General features: G+C 45.2%; 1 protein-coding gene and 1 long non-coding RNA gene across 5 annotated transcripts in view; one reads left to right on the plus strand and one right to left on the minus strand.

The window, feature by feature from the left end:
• The window catches only part of EPHA1 (EPH receptor A1), a 40,209-nt gene that overhangs the window by 13,963 nt on the left and 6,871 nt on the right, over positions 1–19,375 (plus strand). For all 4 annotated transcript variants that reach the window (XM_083798988.1, XM_083798989.1, XM_083798987.1 and 1 more), the window contains exons 3-17: positions 559–834; positions 2,497–2,887; positions 8,104–8,259; positions 8,454–8,786; positions 10,034–10,158; positions 10,267–10,426; positions 13,076–13,172; positions 14,843–14,898; positions 15,178–15,300; positions 15,404–15,589; positions 16,031–16,092; positions 16,481–16,690; positions 17,509–17,658; positions 18,362–18,555; positions 18,870–19,025. In XM_083798988.1, the coding sequence (XP_083655114.1) occupies positions 577–834; positions 2,497–2,887; positions 8,104–8,259; positions 8,454–8,786; positions 10,034–10,158; positions 10,267–10,426; positions 13,076–13,172; positions 14,843–14,898; positions 15,178–15,300; positions 15,404–15,589; positions 16,031–16,092; positions 16,481–16,690; positions 17,509–17,658; positions 18,362–18,555; positions 18,870–19,025 (2,657 nt within the window). In that variant the 5' untranslated portion in view covers positions 559–576. The remainder of the gene's footprint in view (positions 1–558; positions 835–2,496; positions 2,888–8,103; positions 8,260–8,453; positions 8,787–10,033; positions 10,159–10,266; positions 10,427–13,075; positions 13,173–14,842; positions 14,899–15,177; positions 15,301–15,403; positions 15,590–16,030; positions 16,093–16,480; positions 16,691–17,508; positions 17,659–18,361; positions 18,556–18,869; positions 19,026–19,375) is intronic.
• Positions 2,744–8,096, minus strand: LOC310881710. Its single transcript, XR_014572516.1, has 2 exons — positions 5,169–8,096; positions 2,744–2,955 (listed from the first exon to the last, which is right to left on the minus strand). It is a non-coding gene; the product is annotated as an uncharacterized lncRNA (long non-coding RNA).

Genomic DNA, 19,375 nt, shown 5'->3' on the forward strand with positions numbered 1-19,375 from the left:
AGTTTTAATAGTTAAAGTAGGGTTTGCAAATATCACACCCAAATTAAGTGTGAACTCCTAATTAATGAGCACAGTACTTCTGCAGTTGGCATTCCCATTGTGTCAGGCCCTCTCTTGTCTTGCCCCAAAATGCTGTGCACTATTTTCAGGGGCAGTTAATAGTCCTGGCATATCTTATTGTACACTTTGAATTTAAACAGTGGCAGAAAGAAGTGGACAATACATGGGAGTAGGGGGTCTTTATCTAAGACAAGACAGTGCATGAAAGAAAAGAGGTTGGAACCAAGGTAGGATGAAGGGGATGTGCAGCGGTCCATGCACTGTGGTTCCTTTCAGTTTCGCATGAGTTACGCCCTAATTAGAGTATCCTGTGTTCCCAGTGTAAAGAGTTGAGGCAGATATGGGGCTGTAGGCCAGTGTAAGAGGCCTTTCAGCTATGCAGGCTTTGAGCCCTGAATGCTAAATAAGAGTGGATCTTGTAGGCTAGATTTTGTCGTATTTGAGGTGAAATTTGTTTCTCACATCTGTCTAACATGTTTTCTTCTACCTCGGGAGCAGTGGAGTGAAGTGCAGCAGATGATAAATGGCACCCCGGTCTATATGTACCAGGACTGCAGTGTGCTTTCTGAGGGAGACACCGATCACTGGCTTCGCACCAACTGGATTTATCGGGGTGAGGCAGCCTCTCGCATTTATGTGGAGCTGAAGTTTACTGTGAGGGACTGCAAGAGCTTCAAAGGCGAAGTGGTGACCTGCAAAGAGACTTTCAACCTCTATTACATGGAGTCTGAGCAAGATGTCGGGATCCAGTTCCGCCGCCCGCTGTTCATCAAGGTCTGTAGTGCTGTGGGTGTAAGGCTGTCATGCCTTTCAGCTTAAACTGGGTGTGTCTTGCTGGCTGGGGGCGGACAGGAGAAGCAGCATCTGGGGAAGGGACGTGGATAAGTGCTGTCCTTTGAATAAGCTTTGCCCCTAAGTGCCCTCTGTGATGCTCAGAGTAGTCACTGCCAGAAGAGGCAATAGTTTTCAGATGAGATCAGACCTATTTAACTGGATGCAACTTAGGTAAGGATTCTAAAGGATTATAACTGTGCCTGATTGTTACATCAGTTTTTAGAGTAAAGCAGAGACCAAAATAATATGACTTGCCTTAGGCAATAAAGCAAGATTAGACTGAGTGAAGAACAGAACCCAATTCAAACCTCTGTAGGTGCTCCTCTTCATTTGCTCTGATTGTAATTAGATATAGGGTGTTTGTTTGTTTTTATTTTTTCTAAATCTAGAGGTGTTGGCTTGTTATAACGTATTTCTCCCTTGTGTGAAAGTATTTAGCACTGCTATATTTTACCTGCCATTTTCCCTGATGTGCTGCCCTCTTGCCATGAAAATATTTCAATTACAGAATGGGGAACCTCAGCTTTTTTGGAGAGGAACTTCTGTAACTCAATTGTGTCCTAAAAGAAGCCACAGACCTAAATTACTTGACTGCCCTTTTCCTCTGCAGTTTAAATGATATGTTATAAAAACAAAGAACTGTAAAAACTACAGTTCTGCTGCTTCTGCTACTGGAAGAGTAGAACTATGGTAGCTGACTCTTCCCTCCCCCCTCCCCAGTGCACCTCCCTTGCAACTGGAGGCTGACATGCATCTGCGTGATACCTCCACAACTCTTAAACCTGCTTTATGATCCTACTACCAGAAGCAGCTGCTGTGCAGATTTTTTGCCATCCACCTACATGGAACAGGTGGTGTCGTGTAATGGGGAGGGGCCTACAGTAGAGAGGAACATTTACCAGTGTCTCTGAGAAGAAAGACCATCCCACCTGCAGTCCGGTTTTTCCATATCATTTGATGTCATGGAGACCTTTCCCATTTGCCCCACTATAAAAAGCATCTCTCTCACTCTCTCAATTCAGTCGGTGAGGCAGTGGGAAAGTAAAAGCATGGAAGCATTCTTCACCCAGGTATTTTCAGTGCTAAAATGCCTTGAATACTGTATGACGAGCACCTTTCAGAAGAAGGTCTGACCTGCATCAAGTGCAGCCTGGAAACAGGTAGCTGTAATTCACTGGTCAACTTCGAAAACACATCTTTAAGTACTGTTGTGGTTTTATTTTACTTTTTATTGCATATGATTTGCAAACACAAATATCACAAGGGAGATTTGCTCCTGATTTGTTAACTTCTGTTAGGGTAGTTCCTAAAGACATCCAAGATCACAGACCCAGAATACAGTGTGCTGTATAAGAAAGTGAATGACTGGAAATGAGTTGAAAGGAGATGGTGAAAAGTAGGAAGCAAGAGAGGATAGGATAGTGCTCAGTTGTTAGTATTTCTTCCAAGTGCAAAGACAACATGCAGTGCACTGAGATTAGAAACAGTCAAACATGCAGCCTCTAAAAGGCCTTAGTGTAAAAAATGTTTGACAGCTGTAGGTAACTTGGAGCTGCTGCTTGCTCAGATAGTAAAGCTGTTGTCTTTTTCTCTTTCACCTAGCTCAACACTGTGGCAGCAGATCGAAGTTTCACAAACAGAGACATTGAATCCGGTGCCATGCAGCTGAATACAGAAGTATGCCCCATTGGGAAGTTGTCTCGCCGGGGATTCTACTTAGCTTTCCAGAACTCAGGGGCTTGTGTAGCGATGGTGTCTGTCCGAGTGTATTACAAGACGTGCCCGGAGGCAGTGCGAGGCCTTGCCCGTTTTCCAGAGACGCTAGCAGGTTCAGAGGGGCTGACAGAAGTGCTTGGGGCCTGCGTGGAGCATGCAGCTGAAGAAATGGGCTCTCCCCCTAGGATGCACTGCAGCACTGATGGCGAGTGGCTGGTACCAATGGGACGATGCCTTTGTGCTGTGGGGTTTGAGGAAGTCGATGGGAGCTGCGTAGGTGAGTATGCAGACAGACAGTGGCTTTAGGCCATGGGAGAGGTTCCAGGGAGCTGCAGATCAGAGTATCTGTAAGCACAAAGTGGGAGCAGGGGAGTTAGCGTGGTCTACCTCTTTCTTGCCTGCCCTCTGTGCCTGACAGCCATTTCTTAAACTTTTTCTCCCCTCTTTAGCTTCTTATTCAATTGGGATTTTCTCCTTATGTGTCAGGTGTAAGACCTGCACACACCTTTCCACTCCCTCTTGGGCTTCATCCAGGAGCTTTCAGCTCTGGAGCTAGTTTCTGCGAGCTGTAACTGTGTGATTGACACTGACTCACTCAACAACTAGTTCCCAGCCCTTAAATGGCAGCCTTGTTCTCTCAGGGCAGACAGGTCAGACACACAGTACAGTGTGTTTGTCCCGTGACTAGAAAGTAAAGAGCTGCAGGGGGGCAAGTTTCTTCTTCATGCCCCCTTCTGCTTGGACGGGGATGGTTCTTCTGCCATGAGAAACTGTGTAAAGCACATTGCACAATACCATCAGGGCCTGGCTCATTTCTGAGGAAGAACAAATAGCAGGCATAGGAGTCTCCGTGCTACTGGAGCCACAGAGTGAGACAGGGTTCTTGGAGCAAGCAGTGCAGGGCTATCCCTTTGTCAAGAAGGGGAGAGGATGCAGCTTCTTATGGAAAAACTACATGTGTATGCTAGGGAAGAGGATATGTGTGGTGGTTTTGGGGATATGTATTAATGCAGAGGGGGAGGTAAGAGCACATTTCCACTCTAGTTTTCAGAGCCATATGGCACAAGGCTGAGGCAGTTCAGAATATAGGGGAAGGAATCCATGCGTTGCTCTCAGGGTCAGTGGAGTAACCTCTCTGCTCTGTTCTGCCCTTGTTTCACTGCAAGGAACTGGTGCCCCTTTCAATCCCCACTGCTTGCTGCTCATTTTTCTTGGAGAGCTGGCAAAGGTTGAAGCACAAGATCCTTGCCCTTCTCCAGCAATCCCCTATCCTTGTATAGCCCAGCCAGTTTTTCCACTTAGGTGCTACAGAGCTCTCCCCGCCCTCCTGAGAGCACTCCCCTGGGAAGGGGCAGGGAAGCTGTCATGCCTGGACAGGCCCTGGCTGCTATCACAGCACAGGTTCATTCTACATCTGTGCTTTTATCCCACTCTGCCCAAGTACAGCTGCAGCTAGGAGTGTCTTTTGTTGTATCTGTGGAGAACTGGGAGGTCTCCCAGGAGATGAAGGGAAGAGGGGTAGAACCTAGCACGGGAAGGGAGAGATAACTTCAAGCCCCCAGAGCGGTGTGTTATTTTAGCATCAGAGAAGGTGAATGTAGGTTACCTGTTGGGGAACATGTTTGGCTCCTCTCCCTCTACAGAAAAGACATGGCATTATGCAAACAACTGGGAACAATCCATGTCAGGATGAAGACTGAGGTCAAGGCTTCTACTTTTTGTCCTTGCAAGGTGAAGGACTTCCCCTTCAAACACAGAAAGAGGGACAGAATGGAGGAAGAATACCTTCAGGCAGAGTATTCCGGTTCTGATTTTTGCCTTGAGCAGGAAGAGAAAAAAAGGAAAGCTGTACTATGATCCTTGCCTCATAACAGGGAGGAGAATCTGAACTCAGGTACAGGACAGGAGGCAACAGAAAGCCAGAACTCCAGGTTCTGAACTAGTTCACCCAAGCCCTCAGTGAATTTCCAGCTGTACAGAGCTCTGGTAGATAAATGGCTCAGCCATCCCATCATACCCAGTAAAGCTGTGCCTGCCCAGAACATTATGTGTCATCCTCTCATAGCATTTTATACCTCTCTGTTATCTGAGCTTGGGACTACATCTCTGCCAGTAAGCCTGGCCCTCCATGATTAACTTCCTGAAGTATGTCATTTACTGTGAATACAGGAGGCTGACCATGCCCCTAGCTTGCATTCTGGTTTCTTGGTGGGCTCTGCAGGGTGATGGGTGAGTCAGTTACTGATGCTGAGCTCCCTGTCAGCATAGTTCTGATGTCTGAAGACTGTCCAGTGCTTGCTGGCAGTCTCAGGACAAAAACACCTGTAGGAATAAGCAGTGAAGGGTTAGACCACTGCTGCCCTCTCTGTCCTCGGGTTCTTGGGTAAGCAGTCCTAAACCCACCCTTTTCCAGATGTGTTTTTCACACCTTGTTCCCTGAAGCCACAGCTTGGAGCAGATGACCAGGGACTGGGGAAACCAAGTGCCCGGAGTGGGAGAGAGTCTGGACTGTAGCTGAAAATGCTGATTCGAGGGAGAGCAAAGGGACAGGCACTGACCTCTTCTCTCTGGTGAACAGCACTAGGACCCGAGGGAACAGCATGAAGCTGTGACAGGGGAGGTTACTCCCGTGCATAGCCTGGAGTCGGGCTCGATGATCCTTGCGGGCCCCTTCCACCTCGTACTACTCTCTGGTTCTGTGATTCCGTGACTTGAGCACCTCTCTGCCTCGCTCAGCCTGTGGGAGCCGAGGGCAGAGCCTGCCCTGCTTCTGCCAAATGAGCCCATGGCGGCCACGTCACAGGGAACCGCAGGTAGCAGGGCGCAGACTGGGAAGGACGCAGGCAGCAGCGGCAGCCCGGCTCCCCAGCCTGACGCCCGCTCGCCCGCTAATGCGGCAGGCCGCCGGCGCCTGCCGCCCCCACGCCCTGCCCAGCCGGGCGCTCCGGGGGAGGCTTCGCACCGCCTCTGAGGCGGGGCCGGCCCCGCGTCCCTCGCGGGGCTGCCGGCTCTCCGCCCAGCCCTGGCCCCGAGCCTCCTCGCTGCTCCCCGGTGCTGGGCAGCCACCTGCCGGCCGCTCTAGGCACGGCGGCAGCGGCTGCGTGGGCCCCGGGAACCGCGGCGCCTCGTTTGAGGAGGCGGCCGCCGGGGGAGGCGGGAGCGGCCGGGACCGGTCGTGGCGGCCGGGGCCGGGGGCTCAGCCCTGAGGCGCCAGCGTACCTCCCGCTGCGGGCCCCGGGGCCTCGTCGTGGCCCCGCGGCTGTGCCGTGCCTGCCGCTCCCGGGGCACCAGTCTGGGCTGGCCTGGGCTTGTTTTGGCTCACCTGCCCGAAACTGGATGGCCTCGTTGGTTCTGCCCCCGCTGTCCCGTCCTTCCAAACGTGCCCGGGCCCGAGGCTGGCTGCCCTTAGCCTGGACTGTACCGTGGGCATGCTGACATCTGGATGTTACAGCCGTGTGCCATCGCTCTAGCTTGCACTTCCAGGCTCCATTTGTCGCTTATGTCAAGACACAGCCTGAGGTGGTGTGACCTAGTCCAGCTGACTGGTGTGTTCACTGTTACCTCCCAGGCTTATCCCTCTACCCAGACGTCCACCCGTGCAGTTTCCTCCCTGCACTGCCTTGCTACTAGGCTTACTGCCTTCCTCTGAGGCAGTCATCCCACCTGAAGGGTCCTAGGGCCACAGTGAGTAAAGCGGAGGCTGGCTTTACTCTGAGCAAGAGATGTGGACTGTAGGTCCATGTCCCAAATTTCCTTTCTGTGTTAGCCTGATAGTAAGAGTGTGTGTATGTTGTGCATTTATGGCAAATAGTATTGTCATTGAACATTGGCATATGTATTACACAAATCTGTGGCTCTGCTCTTGATTTGTTTTTCATGTTGCTGTCAAAGCCAATCCAATCCAGACTGATCCAGTGACTGATTCCAGATGAATTTTGAAATCTTATGCTGGAGCAAAATGGCAGGAGGTCACAAAGTTTTCATCTTCACTCAAGCAAATAGAAATGCTCTTGGTCATGAGCAGACTAGAGATCAAAGAATTGTTTCTTATTCTTGACTATTTCTGAAAGAGATTATTTGATCTTAAATAGAATATAAACGGCATCTCTGGGCTGCATCCTCTAGTGTTAATGAGACAGTCTGCCTGCCATTTGAGGGCAAGAGAGGTAACCAACAAGACTGAGATGAAGCAGGTTCTCTGATGGCAATCTAGAGAGAGATCTCAATCTATGGTGATGATAATCACTCTTCCTGAGATTGGGCCTTTGTTAGCAGAAAAGTTTTTAGTTCCTTCAGGTGTTCCTTTATGTCACGTAGTAGGAGTGGCTGTAACGTTTTTTGTTTTCTCGATAAAGGATTGATTTCTGTGTTATGCTCTACTACAGTAAGCCATTTCAGTCAGGCTCCAGAGCAGATGGCTTTGGGGTATTCTCCATTGGGATATCCTGAGGGATTATCCAGGACATGGTTGTTCTCATAGTACAATACGAAAAGGGTAATATCCTCAATGCTCAAGTTAAATGCAAGGCAGAAGCTTGGTAGAAAATTAGCGTGTCCATTCCTCAACTATGTGATTAGTGATAGGTTGTTTGATTGTATTTCAAGAACACTTGATAAAATGGGGGTTGGACTAGATGATCTTCAGAGGTCCTTCCAACCTCGGCCATTCTGTGATTCTGTGAAAATCATTTAGCACAGGTCAGTAAAACATTTAAATTCTCAGGGTACTGCAACTTTCCTCACTCCTTTCCTCCTTGCTATATACTCATAGAGGTGAAGCATTAACCTCGAGATAACTGGTAGACAGACTAGTACTCCTGGAGCTCAAGCTAGTAATAATGCATCAAGGATGCTGTCAGATGATACAGCTAGAGAAGGGCATGGCTGCTTATTTTTATTGGACTGGAAATAGGAAACACGTGGCACGTATTCTCTTGCAGTGTGTTAGCTTTATAGCCAGTTGCACTCAGTGCTATTAGGCAAACTGATAATTATCTACATATTCCCCAGGGCCCTGCTAAGTACAACATTTGAAATCAGAAAATATGCTTCTGCTAAATAGCCCACTGGCTATCCTGTAGGAAGTCAGCAAGCAGAGGAGTCTGAGGAATCCAAGGACTTTGAGACAGTATTTACAGCCCTTACTGACAGAGCAGAAAACTTGAAAAGTAAGATAGAAAGCAATATGGATTTATGCTGGAAAAAAGTATCTGAGGCTGATTAGGTTGTGTTTTCATGAAACATTCTTGAGATTCTTCAGTCTACAAATTCTATCGTAACATTGATCCCACCTTGGGCCTGCATCTCCTCACTGTCTGCTCTTAGAAGATGATTGGTCTAGGTGACCTCCAGGGATCCCTTCCAACCTCAATATTTCTGTGAACTGAAAGAACAGAAGAAAAGCAAGCATGTAAAAGGAGCTTTCAAGAAACTGAATGAAACTGGCAGGTTGTTTCCTGTTGATCTTATGTTGAATTGTCTGTGTCTTCACAGCCTGCCAGCGGGGATTCTACCGTCACTCTCTGGAGACTAACCGCTGCCTCAAGTGCCCCCCAAACAGCTTGTCCAACGAGTCAGGGGCTACATCTTGTTCCTGTAATGCAGGCTTCTACCGAGCACCTTTGGAGGGCCAGAACATTGCTTGTACCCGTGAGTTCTGGCTTGATAGAAAGAACAAGGAGAAGGGAGGAAAGAGTGCTGGGAAATGGGGATGAGAGGTCAGAGAGGGAGAGAGGTTGGGGGGACAGAGGGCATAACTTGAAATGCATCAGCAGATGGGAAACTGCCACAATACATTGGGTGTTATCGGCTGGATCTAATACTTTCTTTCATTCTTCTTGTAGGTCCCCCCTCAGCTCCCCGCAATGTCAGCTTCTCCCTTATTGGCACACAGCTCTCTCTATGGTGGCAGCCACCCAGTGACCATGGTGGGCGAAAGGATCTGACTTACACAGTCTTCTGTCAGCGCTGTCATTTCATGTCTTGTGAGCCATGTGAGGCTGGTGTGGTATTCACCCCCAGTGCCTCTGGTCTCACTAAACCTGCTGTGGATGTGGACGGCCTAGAAGCTTACACCAACTACACATTTGCTGTGGAAGCCCATAATGGTGTCTCAGGAATGGGACCTGCTCCCCAGAGAACTGCTCCAGCTGTCTGGGTCGCAGTTGGACATGCAGGTTAGCAGAAGCAGAGAGAAGTTCTTCCTGCTCATCAGGAAAAGGAAGAGGAATCTCTGTGAATGTTTAACCTTTCTCCATCTCCTTCTGTCTGCCACATGTGTTGGTATGGTATGATAAGGTACCTCTGCCTCTGACATGTAAAGTCCATCAGTCATATTCCTTGCAAGCTAAGTCAGCAATAAGCATTATCCACCAAGAGCTATGAATCCACCAAGCACTTAACAGAGGTGAGGAGGATAAAGCCCTCCCTGTGATATGCTGTTGTAGTCCAATGAAGATATTGTTATTTGTGTGACAAGAAGAATGGGGCCTGTGGCACGAAATATTATCCATGACTCAAATATTGCAAAAAAATCAAACCAAACACAACAGAAATCCAGATGTAGCTGAAAATAAAAACTTCAGAAACATAGAGAAATTTGTATGTTAAAAACATACAAGTTCTCCTTGACACATTTATGTATAGTTTGGCTTCAAGTTGAGTAGTAGTTTGACTGTCCTGTGAATATTTTCCAGAGTGCTGTTAAACAAGATTATAGAAAAGTGACATTGGAGTGCTCAGCAGCCCTTGGTACTTACCCCAGTTCTGATTTAGTGACTTTTATACGACTCCCTGTCTTTTCTTCCTTTTGCTATGCAGAGGCAGCATAACTCTGAGCTAGGAAAGCAGAACTACGTTGGGTTTACCTCATCACTTCCTGGTGATGATGAAGGACAAGGAGAGAACCAGGCTTGACACGTCAGTCCCTGCAAACTGTTAAGAATTATCTTTTTATTCATGAATAGCATTCATCTGCAGTCAACTGAGAGATTTTGAGTACGGAATTTCACAGTACCATATGAAATGGAGTTGCATTCATAAATCACATAGGAAAGTTGTGTCACTGTTGCTGTAAGAGCACAAAATCATAACATTTTGTTTTCAAATTGAACAGTACAGTTCTGGGTTAAATGTAATTTCTTGAAAGACTGGTTTTGTTTCAGAGACAAAAGATATGCTCTTCTTCTGTTGGGGTAGATACTATTGGGGTAGCATGCTATTCTTAGAAAACAACAGATTACAGCTGGAGACCCCCTTTTGCTTTCACCACAGAATAGAAAGTTAAGGGAGTGGCAGTGGCAATGAGATTCATTTCTAGTTACATGGTATGACATAGAAGGAAAGATAGAGCCTCTGATGGAGAGAGGCCTTACTTTGCGTTGTTTGTATTTCATTCTGGTATTCTTTGTTTTCTCCCCTGCAGCTCCAGTGACAGTGTCCCATTTTATCCTGACACAAAGAGATGACAGTAGTCTGTCTGTTTCTTGGCTTGCCCCACGGCAGCGCAGCCAGACCGCAGTGGAGTATGAGGTCATGTTCTTTGAGAAGGTGAGACCTGCCTCATCTGTTCTTCCCCCTTCCACTTAAAGGGCTGAAAATGTCCTCTTTGTTCCATTCCGTGTGGGTTAGTTATTTAACCTTGTTCAATTTCTGCAGGGAGAGGAGGCACGATACACAGTGAAGCACCTTCTTGAGCCAAATGTCACTCTGACAGACCTTCAACCAGACACAGCCTACCTGCTTCGTGTGAGATCCATCACACCTCTTGGGCCCGGGCCCTACTCCCAGGAGCAGGAATTCCGCACCCTTCCACCAGGTAAAGTACAACCATTGGTATGTCATTAGTGAGAAACTCACTTTTCCATCAGATTGTATATGCACATAGTACACCAATCTCTTTTTGTGTTCTGCTAGCTGCAAAGGCAAAGAAATCGCACTCCTGAGTTCTTTGTCACCAGGGCCAAGACTTTACAAAGCTCTGCTTTGTGAAAATGTTCAACAGGGAGTCATTTTATCCTTTGTGCTTGCTGTTATACAGAATCCTACTGTACTTTCCCATTCAGAACTGATCGGTGTCAGTTTTGTGTGTTATTTAGATAAATTATTCACCATCTGTTCATTTAGTTCTCCTGAAAGATATTTTGATTCTGAATAGTAACATTTCTAAGTTCAAGTGTTAGCAAAACAATTAACATATTTATCCTTTTATGTAGAAACTGCTAATGAAAAGGAGAACTCAGAGGACTTCAGCACTATTTTTTTCCAGCTTTATCATTTCTACTGTATGTAGTTCAGCCCCTGGATGTGAGACTGGCAGTGACTCTGCCCAAAAAGATGATATGTGAAAAAAATTCTCACCCAAAGCACAAAGTGTAGGCCAGTTTACTGAGGCCTCCGGCATCAAAGAATATCTTATGCAGGCCCCACATCCAACCTTCCCTTTCCCTGGTTATCCAAAGACTTCCCTGTTATCAGAGGTTTTCTGTAAAGGAGCTTACTCTCCCTTCATTCCACAAATTCACAGATCCTCCTAGTGACCCTATGGATGTTTCTGATAATCCTAGAACTGAGTTCATTGAAATGATGCCTATGAAAGGCTAGTTTTACTGTAACGAAGCAAGAAAATAGAAAAAAGGAAAGGCATACATTAATTTTAATAAATAGTTATAGTAATTCAGTAAAAGCTGTTAGAGACTTACGATACCATGATTGAAATATCATTTAAAGATTTTCTTTTTTTTAACACCAGGAGCTTTGGGTAAGATTTTCATGCAGTCAGTGTCAATTATGATGACATTAACAATCTTAACCAACAGACTAATGTATCACAAAGGTTCTGTGGAAAATATTTAAATTAACATGTAATAGATGTTTTTGATTATAAAACGATGTGCTAGGAGATACTTTGCAGCTTTCCCCAAGCTTATGCTTTTTTTTTTCTCTTTAAGTAAAAGTTGATCATCTCATCATGCCAAGGCAAAGGTATTTTGAATATGAAAGGAATAAAAACCTTGCCAACAAGGTTTCATTCGGTGGGAGTCGATTCTTCGATAATATAAGGATTATATAATATATATATATATATATATATATATATATATATAAGGATTTTTAGCTGCAATGGTTTAGAGATATTAGTGGAACAAGATTTGTAGGGATAGACAATTTTTTAAATCTGAATTTGAGTTTAGATCCCTTAATTTTTTGCAGAAGAGCTATGTACTTAAGAGCCTGTCCCTTTTTTCTAGTTGGTTTAATAAAATATATTACTTCCCCTTCCAAATCTTGCCTTTTTGATTTTAGCAAAAAGTAATGTTAGCTTTGCCTCTTGATTTCTGCCTAAGCTGGTGATTTTTAGTAATTTTAGTGGGATGAGTCAGCATCAAATTGAGCAAGAATAACAAGTGTTAATTAGGCTTTACAGATGCTGAGCATTGGACTGGATGTTAGGAAACACTTCCAGACACTGTTGTCATGCAGCTGTTCCTTGCTAAAAAATCCCTCACTTATTGAAACATTATATTTAGGAATTTCCTTTTTTTCTGCATGCTTTCCTAAATGTCTTTAGGAAAAATATTAAAAGATGTAGACACTCATTAGATATGGATATGAACACTTTTCATTAATGTATTTAAAAATAAATTATTCATTTTTTAATGTACAAGAAATAAAGGCTTAAAAGCAACCAACAGAGGGAATTTAGTATTTACTCTGATAAATTCAACTATATTGTGTGGAAATGGATGGTTTTAGCTTAAGAGTCTAAGTAGAAAAAGACAACCTGAGTTATCTGAACACTATCTGAGTTCTATCCAATCACAAAATGAAACCACCTGACACTTTTTTCTGAGAAAACAGAAATACGATGTTAGATTTCAAGTACATGTCAGTGCTTGCTTGTTTGCAAAAATGCTAAGCAGCCAGTGGCTTCTGTCAAATTAATTAGGCAAAAAACCAAACCCAGATTTCCAAGGAAAGGGAAGGCAGAAGGGGGAAATGAACTGCATAAAAAAGAAGAGCATCAAACTAGACTGCTGTGCAAACTTGTGTCTTTGCTATGCCATAGTCTAAATCAGCTGCTGAGCAGGAAAAAGTCTGATCTGAAAATGTAGTTGGAGAGGAGTGGGAGGGAAGAATAGCTGTTCTTCACTTACATGTGGGAAGAGACTCTGGAGTTGTCTAGTTCAACTGCAGCAGGGATTATTTGAAAGCTAAATCAGGTACAGGGATAAATTACTCATCTAGACCAGGATCACAGATAAGAGTGAACCAGATACCCACCTGAAGACACACTATGAGCATGGATAACGTGCATATTAGGACTCAAATATGGTCACTCTGTTGCCTGGAAGATGAATCACCATAGTTCACCTAATACCACTGGCTGGTAGAAGCTGGTTGCTACATTCCAGACAAATAATTCTTGTTCTTTTAAATGATATGGCCTTTATCTTTTCCTTTGCAGACACAGGAGCTCTATCTGGTGGAGTCATAGTCTCCATTATCTTTGGAGTTCTACTATTTATTGGGCTGCTTCTGGGACTTCTGTTCTTTCGACGAAAGTAAGTGTTGATTTTTGGAGTTGAAAAAGATATAGATGTAGGAGTATGACACAAAGCTCAGACGAGTGGCTGATACCCCAGAGTGCTGTGCTACCATTCAGAGGGACCTTGACAGGCTGGAAGGTTGGGCTGGGAGGAACCTCAGGAAGTTCAACAAGGGCAAGTGCAGGGTCCTGCATCTAGGTAAGAATAACCCCAAGCACCAGTACAGGTTGTGGGATGACCTGCTGGAGTGCATGTCTGCAGAGAGGGACCTGGGAGTCCTGGTGGACAGCAGGCTAACCATGAGTCAGCTATATGCCCTTGTGCCCAAGAAGTCCGACAGTATCCTGGGCTGTATTCGGATGAGTGTTGCCAGCAGGTCAAGGGAGGTGATCCTCCCACTCTGCTCAGTCCTGGTGAGGCCACACCTGGAGTATTGCATCCAGTTCTGGGCTCCACAGTACAAGAGGGACATGGAGCTACTGGAGCGAGTTCAGAGGAAGGCTGTTAAGATGATTAGAGGACTGGAGAACCTGTCATACGAAGACACGCTGAAAGAACTGGGCCTGTTTAGCCTGGAAAAGAGAAGACTGAGGGGAGACCTCATTAATATATATAAATATCTGAGGGGAGGGTGTTGAGAGGATAGAGCTGGTCTCTTTTCAGCTGTGCCCAGCAACAGGACAAGAGGCAACGGGCACAAACTGAAGGACAGGAGGTTCCGGCTGAATATGAGGGGACACTTCTTTACTGTGAGGGGCACTGGAACAGGTTTCCCAGAGAGGTTATGAAGTCTCCTTTTCTGGAGATATTCAAAACCTGCCTGGATGCCATCCTGTGCAACATGTTCTAGGTGATCCTGCTTGGCAGGGGGTTGGACTAGATGATCTCCAGAGGTTCCTTTCAGCCCTGCCCATTCTGTGAAAAATAGCTGAGCTATAAAAGCTTAAGAAAGAGTTAAGAAAGAAGGACTTGATATCTCTGAGGAAGTTGGATGGGTTAGCTAGAGGTGAAAGAAGACGACCAGTGTGCTGCAGTAAGATGGAATGACTCTAAGTAATTTCAATTAGCAGGGTTGGATGGGTTGGTATGTCTGTAAGATAATGCTTGCTGCTGAGGACAGAGGAAAGTATGGTGATTTCTCTCTTTTTTTTTTTTTAATATAATCCAGCACTATCATACTATTATCATGACAAATGAATAAAAAAAAGTGTTGTGGCACAGTCTTTTATATAGTTGCTGATCAATTAAGCAGGCAATTCATGTATCCAGTTATTTCAAACCATGTTCCATATACTATTACCTTAATGGTCCTCTACCCAGATACAAAGTTCTACTTCCTTTACAAATGTCTACAAGACTGCTTGTTTTTTTTTTAAGAAGATGAGGTATTTTACTGAAAGTGTACAGAAAACATAAAATAAATAGAAATTCATCTTTAGTTCAACAACAGAGGAACAAACAAAACTACCTGCATGGAAACAAAGTTCTATTTCTAAATGTACATCAAGTACCACATTCTATTACAGGCTGTGCTCTACCAAGTAGATGCAGTGTCTGGTTCCACTTTGCTCTGAGCTACCCAGAACTCTGTGCTTGACCAACTAGGGCAGACTCCCTAGAAGTCTTGCTTTCTTCTTTGCTGTTTGTTAACCATTTGAGTCTCATGACTTCTCCTTATGTTCTAGGCATGCTCGTCGCAGACAATCACGGCCAGATTACAATACTTCAGGCTTTGATCGAGGTGAGCTTCTAAGGGATAGTGGAACCAGGGAGAAACCTGGAATGGGTGGCAAAATATGAAAAGAATCATAATTTTCAAACAAGGCGCCAGTGTGGATTTTCTGATGTAATCTCTCTCCTTCTATAATAGATGTAGTATTATTCAATGTATGTTTGATGTATTTGTTGACTGCTTTTGTTTGAAAGACGTGGATTTAGCTCTGCTTCTGTAACTTTGCCCTATAAAGCTTGACCAAAGAGTTGACAGGTTAAGTTGCTCTTTTGTTTCCCTTTACCATAGAGAAGGTCTGGTTGAAGCCCTATGTAGACCTGCAACCTTATGATGACCCTAGCAGAGGAGTGCTGGAATTCATTAAGGAACTGGATGTCTCCTGTGTCACTATGGAGAATGTGATTGGGGAGGGTGAGTTTGTTGGCCTTCTCGTCATCTTTCAGTTCCCCCACACTGATATTTGGCTGCCTATTCTTGAGCTCATCTGTGACCTTTTGTCTCTGGTTGTCCTCAGGGGAGTTTGGGGAGGTCTATCGTGGGTCCCTACGGCTCCCAGGCAAAGAACGTATTGTGGTTGCAATCAAGACCCTGAAGTCAACATATTCAGACTCACAGTGGTGGAACTTTCTGCGTGAGGCAACAATTATGGGTCAGTTCGACCACCCAAACATTGTGCATCTGGAAGGAGTGGTCACCAAAAGTAAGAGCGTGGAAGAGCGTCTTGTAATGACATAGAAAGTGGCACATTCCTGGGACCTTTCTTAGGAGAGGGTTATGTCAAGGAGGCTGTGTTGGGAGAAGACACAGTGTTATATTAGCCTATGGTGGAGAATGAGTAATGGAGAAGGGGTATGGATTTCCAGTAGAGTCGTGAGGCATTGTTAAGAGAAATCTTCTTGGGTTGGTGAGTGGAGAAGTTGGAATAGCGTAAGGGGTGGTGTAAGGTTATGTGTGATACAAGAAGGAATACAGAATCATCGGGGGAAGTCTAAGGGGGAGGGACAGCTAGCTGTCAGAGTGGAGCAGGGATGGTGGCGGTGGTTGGGTATGGTCCCCTGTTTTGGGGGAATGTGGAGAGTGTCGAAACACAAATTGCAAAGGTGAGCTGCAGAAAGGGTGACACTTTCTTCTTTTCCCCAAGGGAGGCCAATGATGATCATCACTGAGTATATGGAGAATGGAGCACTGGATACCTTCCTGCGGGTGAGAGATCCCAATCTGTAGTAGGCTTGTGTACTGCCAGAACTTGTACTTGAGCTGGATTTAGGACCCTAAGGGAAGACTGGATGAAAGATCTCTACATCCATATAATTTCTGGTCACATTTCCAGTCTTGGCAGCTGAATCTTGATGCAATCAAGTTTGCTCAGTATACAGAGTGTTGTCTTTGGCAGATAATGTGCAGGTGCCTCGTGCTGACTCTGGAGACCACCACCAGTCCCTTAGTGTGAACCTGTGGGGTCCTGTGGGCTGCAGCACTGCCTTTTTGCTTGTTCACCAACACCCTCTTTTACAAGTTGATAAGGCCAGTAACTAGAAAACAGCAGACTGATGTCACTTGACCAGGGTCTTCTGTCACTTCTTCCATGCAGGAAAATGAGGAAAAATTTAGCCCTGTGCAGCTTGTGTCCATGTTGCAAGGGATAGCCTCTGGCATGACCTACCTTTCAGAACACAACTATGTGCACCGGGATCTGGCTGCTCGCAACATCCTAGTAACACGCAACCTTCAGTGCAAGGTGTCTGACTTTGGTCTCTCCCGAATATTGGAGAATGATGCAGAGGGAACCTATGAAACCAAGGTAATGCGAAAACAATCTCTGCTGAGATAAGGCTCAGTCTTGTAATTTAGCTGTAGTCTTTGGGGTTGGGATTCTGCCAGATAAGAATGGCAGGATTTCTTTGTAGTAGGAAACGTGCCAGATGAAGGATTTGGACAAAAGTCTGAAGAAAATAGGTTTTCTTCTCTGAAAGAAAACCTATTATAAAATAGATTTTACAAAACTGTTATATTTATATTATATATTCCATTATAAAACTGCATATATATTACATACATTACATATTATATATTATAATAGATATATATTTTATTATAAACCTGCAAGTCACAGTGTGGTTGAAGGTGGTGCTTTTCTTTCTGGAGTCTGTGCTGATTTTGTTTGCTAAGAGATTCAGTACCACAGAGAATATGGTTTTTGAAATGAAGCAAAATATGGGATCTTACATTTTGGACTCAGTTAATTATATGTAGCTTTGAAGATAGCCTTGCTGTGAACAGGAGTTTGGACTAGAGACATCTACACATCCCTTTCAAAGAAAGCTCCAGTGATTCTACTATCTTGTGTCACTCAAAGAAAGGCTGTTATTGGTGTCATTGTCTTAGACCCACAGCTGTGTTTTTTTTTGTAGCATTTAGCTGAACACAGGGCTTAAACAAAATTACTTTCCAAAATCATTTATGTCCTTTTCACAAGATTTCCCCAGAGGTGATCACACATCACTTCAAGTGAAGTGGGCCCGGTCTGTGAAGCATTTTGTAAGCTCCTTGAATGAAAGCACTGGAGAAGCACGACTCAGTGATACAAGCTGGTTACCCTATGTCTCTTCTCTTTCACAGGGTGGTAAGATTCCCATCCGATGGACAGCCCCAGAGGCCATTGCTCATCGGATATTCACTTCAGCCAGTGATGTCTGGAGCTTTGGAATTGTCATGTGGGAGGTGCTGTCATTTGGTGACAAGCCATATGGAGACATGACCAATCAAAAGGTAACAGACATTGACTTTGTGATGATTTAAGGAAATAAACCAGGAATACAGGCCCAACTTGTGTTGATCTCCCTCTGCCTGCAGCCTTGTCAGTCTTCTGAATACAAAACTACTCTGTCTCCTTCCTGGCTAAAAATCAGCGCAGCCAAGTCAAAGACAGTAATGTTTGGGTCCCTGAACCAGGTTCAGATGTCACCAGCAGCAAGCCAAATTAAAGACTGATTAATCCAGCCACAGTCTTTGAGTTTAGAGATGTTCTTTGCTGATTTCTTTCTCTCCTTTCTCTGTCTCTGAAGTATTTTTCTAGTCTCATACTTGTGCCAGGCTTAGTGCATCTATGAGGTTGCCACGTGGTATTGAAATTATTCTTCAGAGCCTAGTTCCACTTTTCTCACTGGGCCTGTAACAGAATCACTTGGTCCTCACTTCTAATGAACATATGCCATGAATGGCAAATGGGAGCTAAGCTAGTAAAGGACTGAAACCAGCTGTGTATGCCACTTCATGTTTTGACATCTCACGTGTCCTGATCCTTCGCTGTGCTGCCCAAACTCTACTTTATACACATGTAACCGGCTTCAGTCCCCACCCTGGCTGCACACGGTGCAAAATGATGAACTGTCTGCTCCCAGCCCCACAGAGGCCTCTGGCTCCTCTCTTTCACTCTCTGCTCTTTCCTGAGTTCTATCTGTCCTCTGTGCAGGTGATGAAAAGCTTAGAGGATGGGTACCGGCTCCCCCCGCCTGTGGACTGCCCATCTATTCTCTATGAGCTTATGAAGAACTGTTGGTCGCATGATCGGATGAGGAGGCCTCAATTTCATGAGATCCAGGCACAGCTGCAACATTTCATCTCAAGCCCTCATCTCCTCCGGTCTGTTGCAGACTTTGATCCAAGGTAAGCAGACTGTCTTAGGGAGGGGGAGAAGTTAATTGGGAAATTTTGGCCTCCTGGTTTGAGCAGGAGGAGAGGTGATGTTAGCAGTGCAGGCTGGCAAGAGACATCTTAAATGCTGTATATGCAGAAGGTAGCAGTAATCTGTCTCTCATGGTGATGCAGGGCATACATAGCCACTGGCCTGTGCAGTCTGATCACACTGTGTAGAGAAAAGATGAGTTGGCTTAGACCTGGCAGAGGGTTCTTGCTCTCTAGCTAGTGAGGCTGTCGTCTGAGCCTCTTGCCTGGCTAATGAGGGTTTCATCTGTCTTTAGGGTAACACTCCGGCTCCCCAGCTGCAGTGGATCTGATGGTATCCCCTATCGATCCATTCCTGAGTGGCTGGAATCCATTCGCATGAAGCGCTATATCTCCAACTTTCGCACTGCTGGCCTTGACACCATGGAGTCAATTCTGGACCTCACGGCTGAGTAAGTGCAGGCTAAGCTCTCACAAGGCACCCCATGCTATTTCACAAATAGCTGTTTCGGTCCTTCTGCTATCTGAACAGGCACTCATATTTACTTTGAAATCTTCTTTCCGCCCTTCTCTGTGCAGTTAAATGGAAGTGGATGGGCCTCTTACTCTATAAAAGAATAATCAGCCCAGAAAAATCATGATCACAGCTCAAGCTGTGAGACTAATTCTCCAATTGTCCTTGCTTGTGACTTTCCAGGGGCCTGAGCTGCTCTGAACTCACATTAGACACACATCAGAGCAAGGGTAGGCAACAGATGACAGGCAGTTCTCTAACCTGACCATCTCTCCACCCTCGTAGGAC

Source organism: Anser anser (genome assembly GCF_964211835.1).
Source record: "Anser anser genome assembly, chromosome: 1".
In the NCBI taxonomy this organism is placed as follows: domain Eukaryota; kingdom Metazoa; phylum Chordata; class Aves; order Anseriformes; family Anatidae; genus Anser; species Anser anser.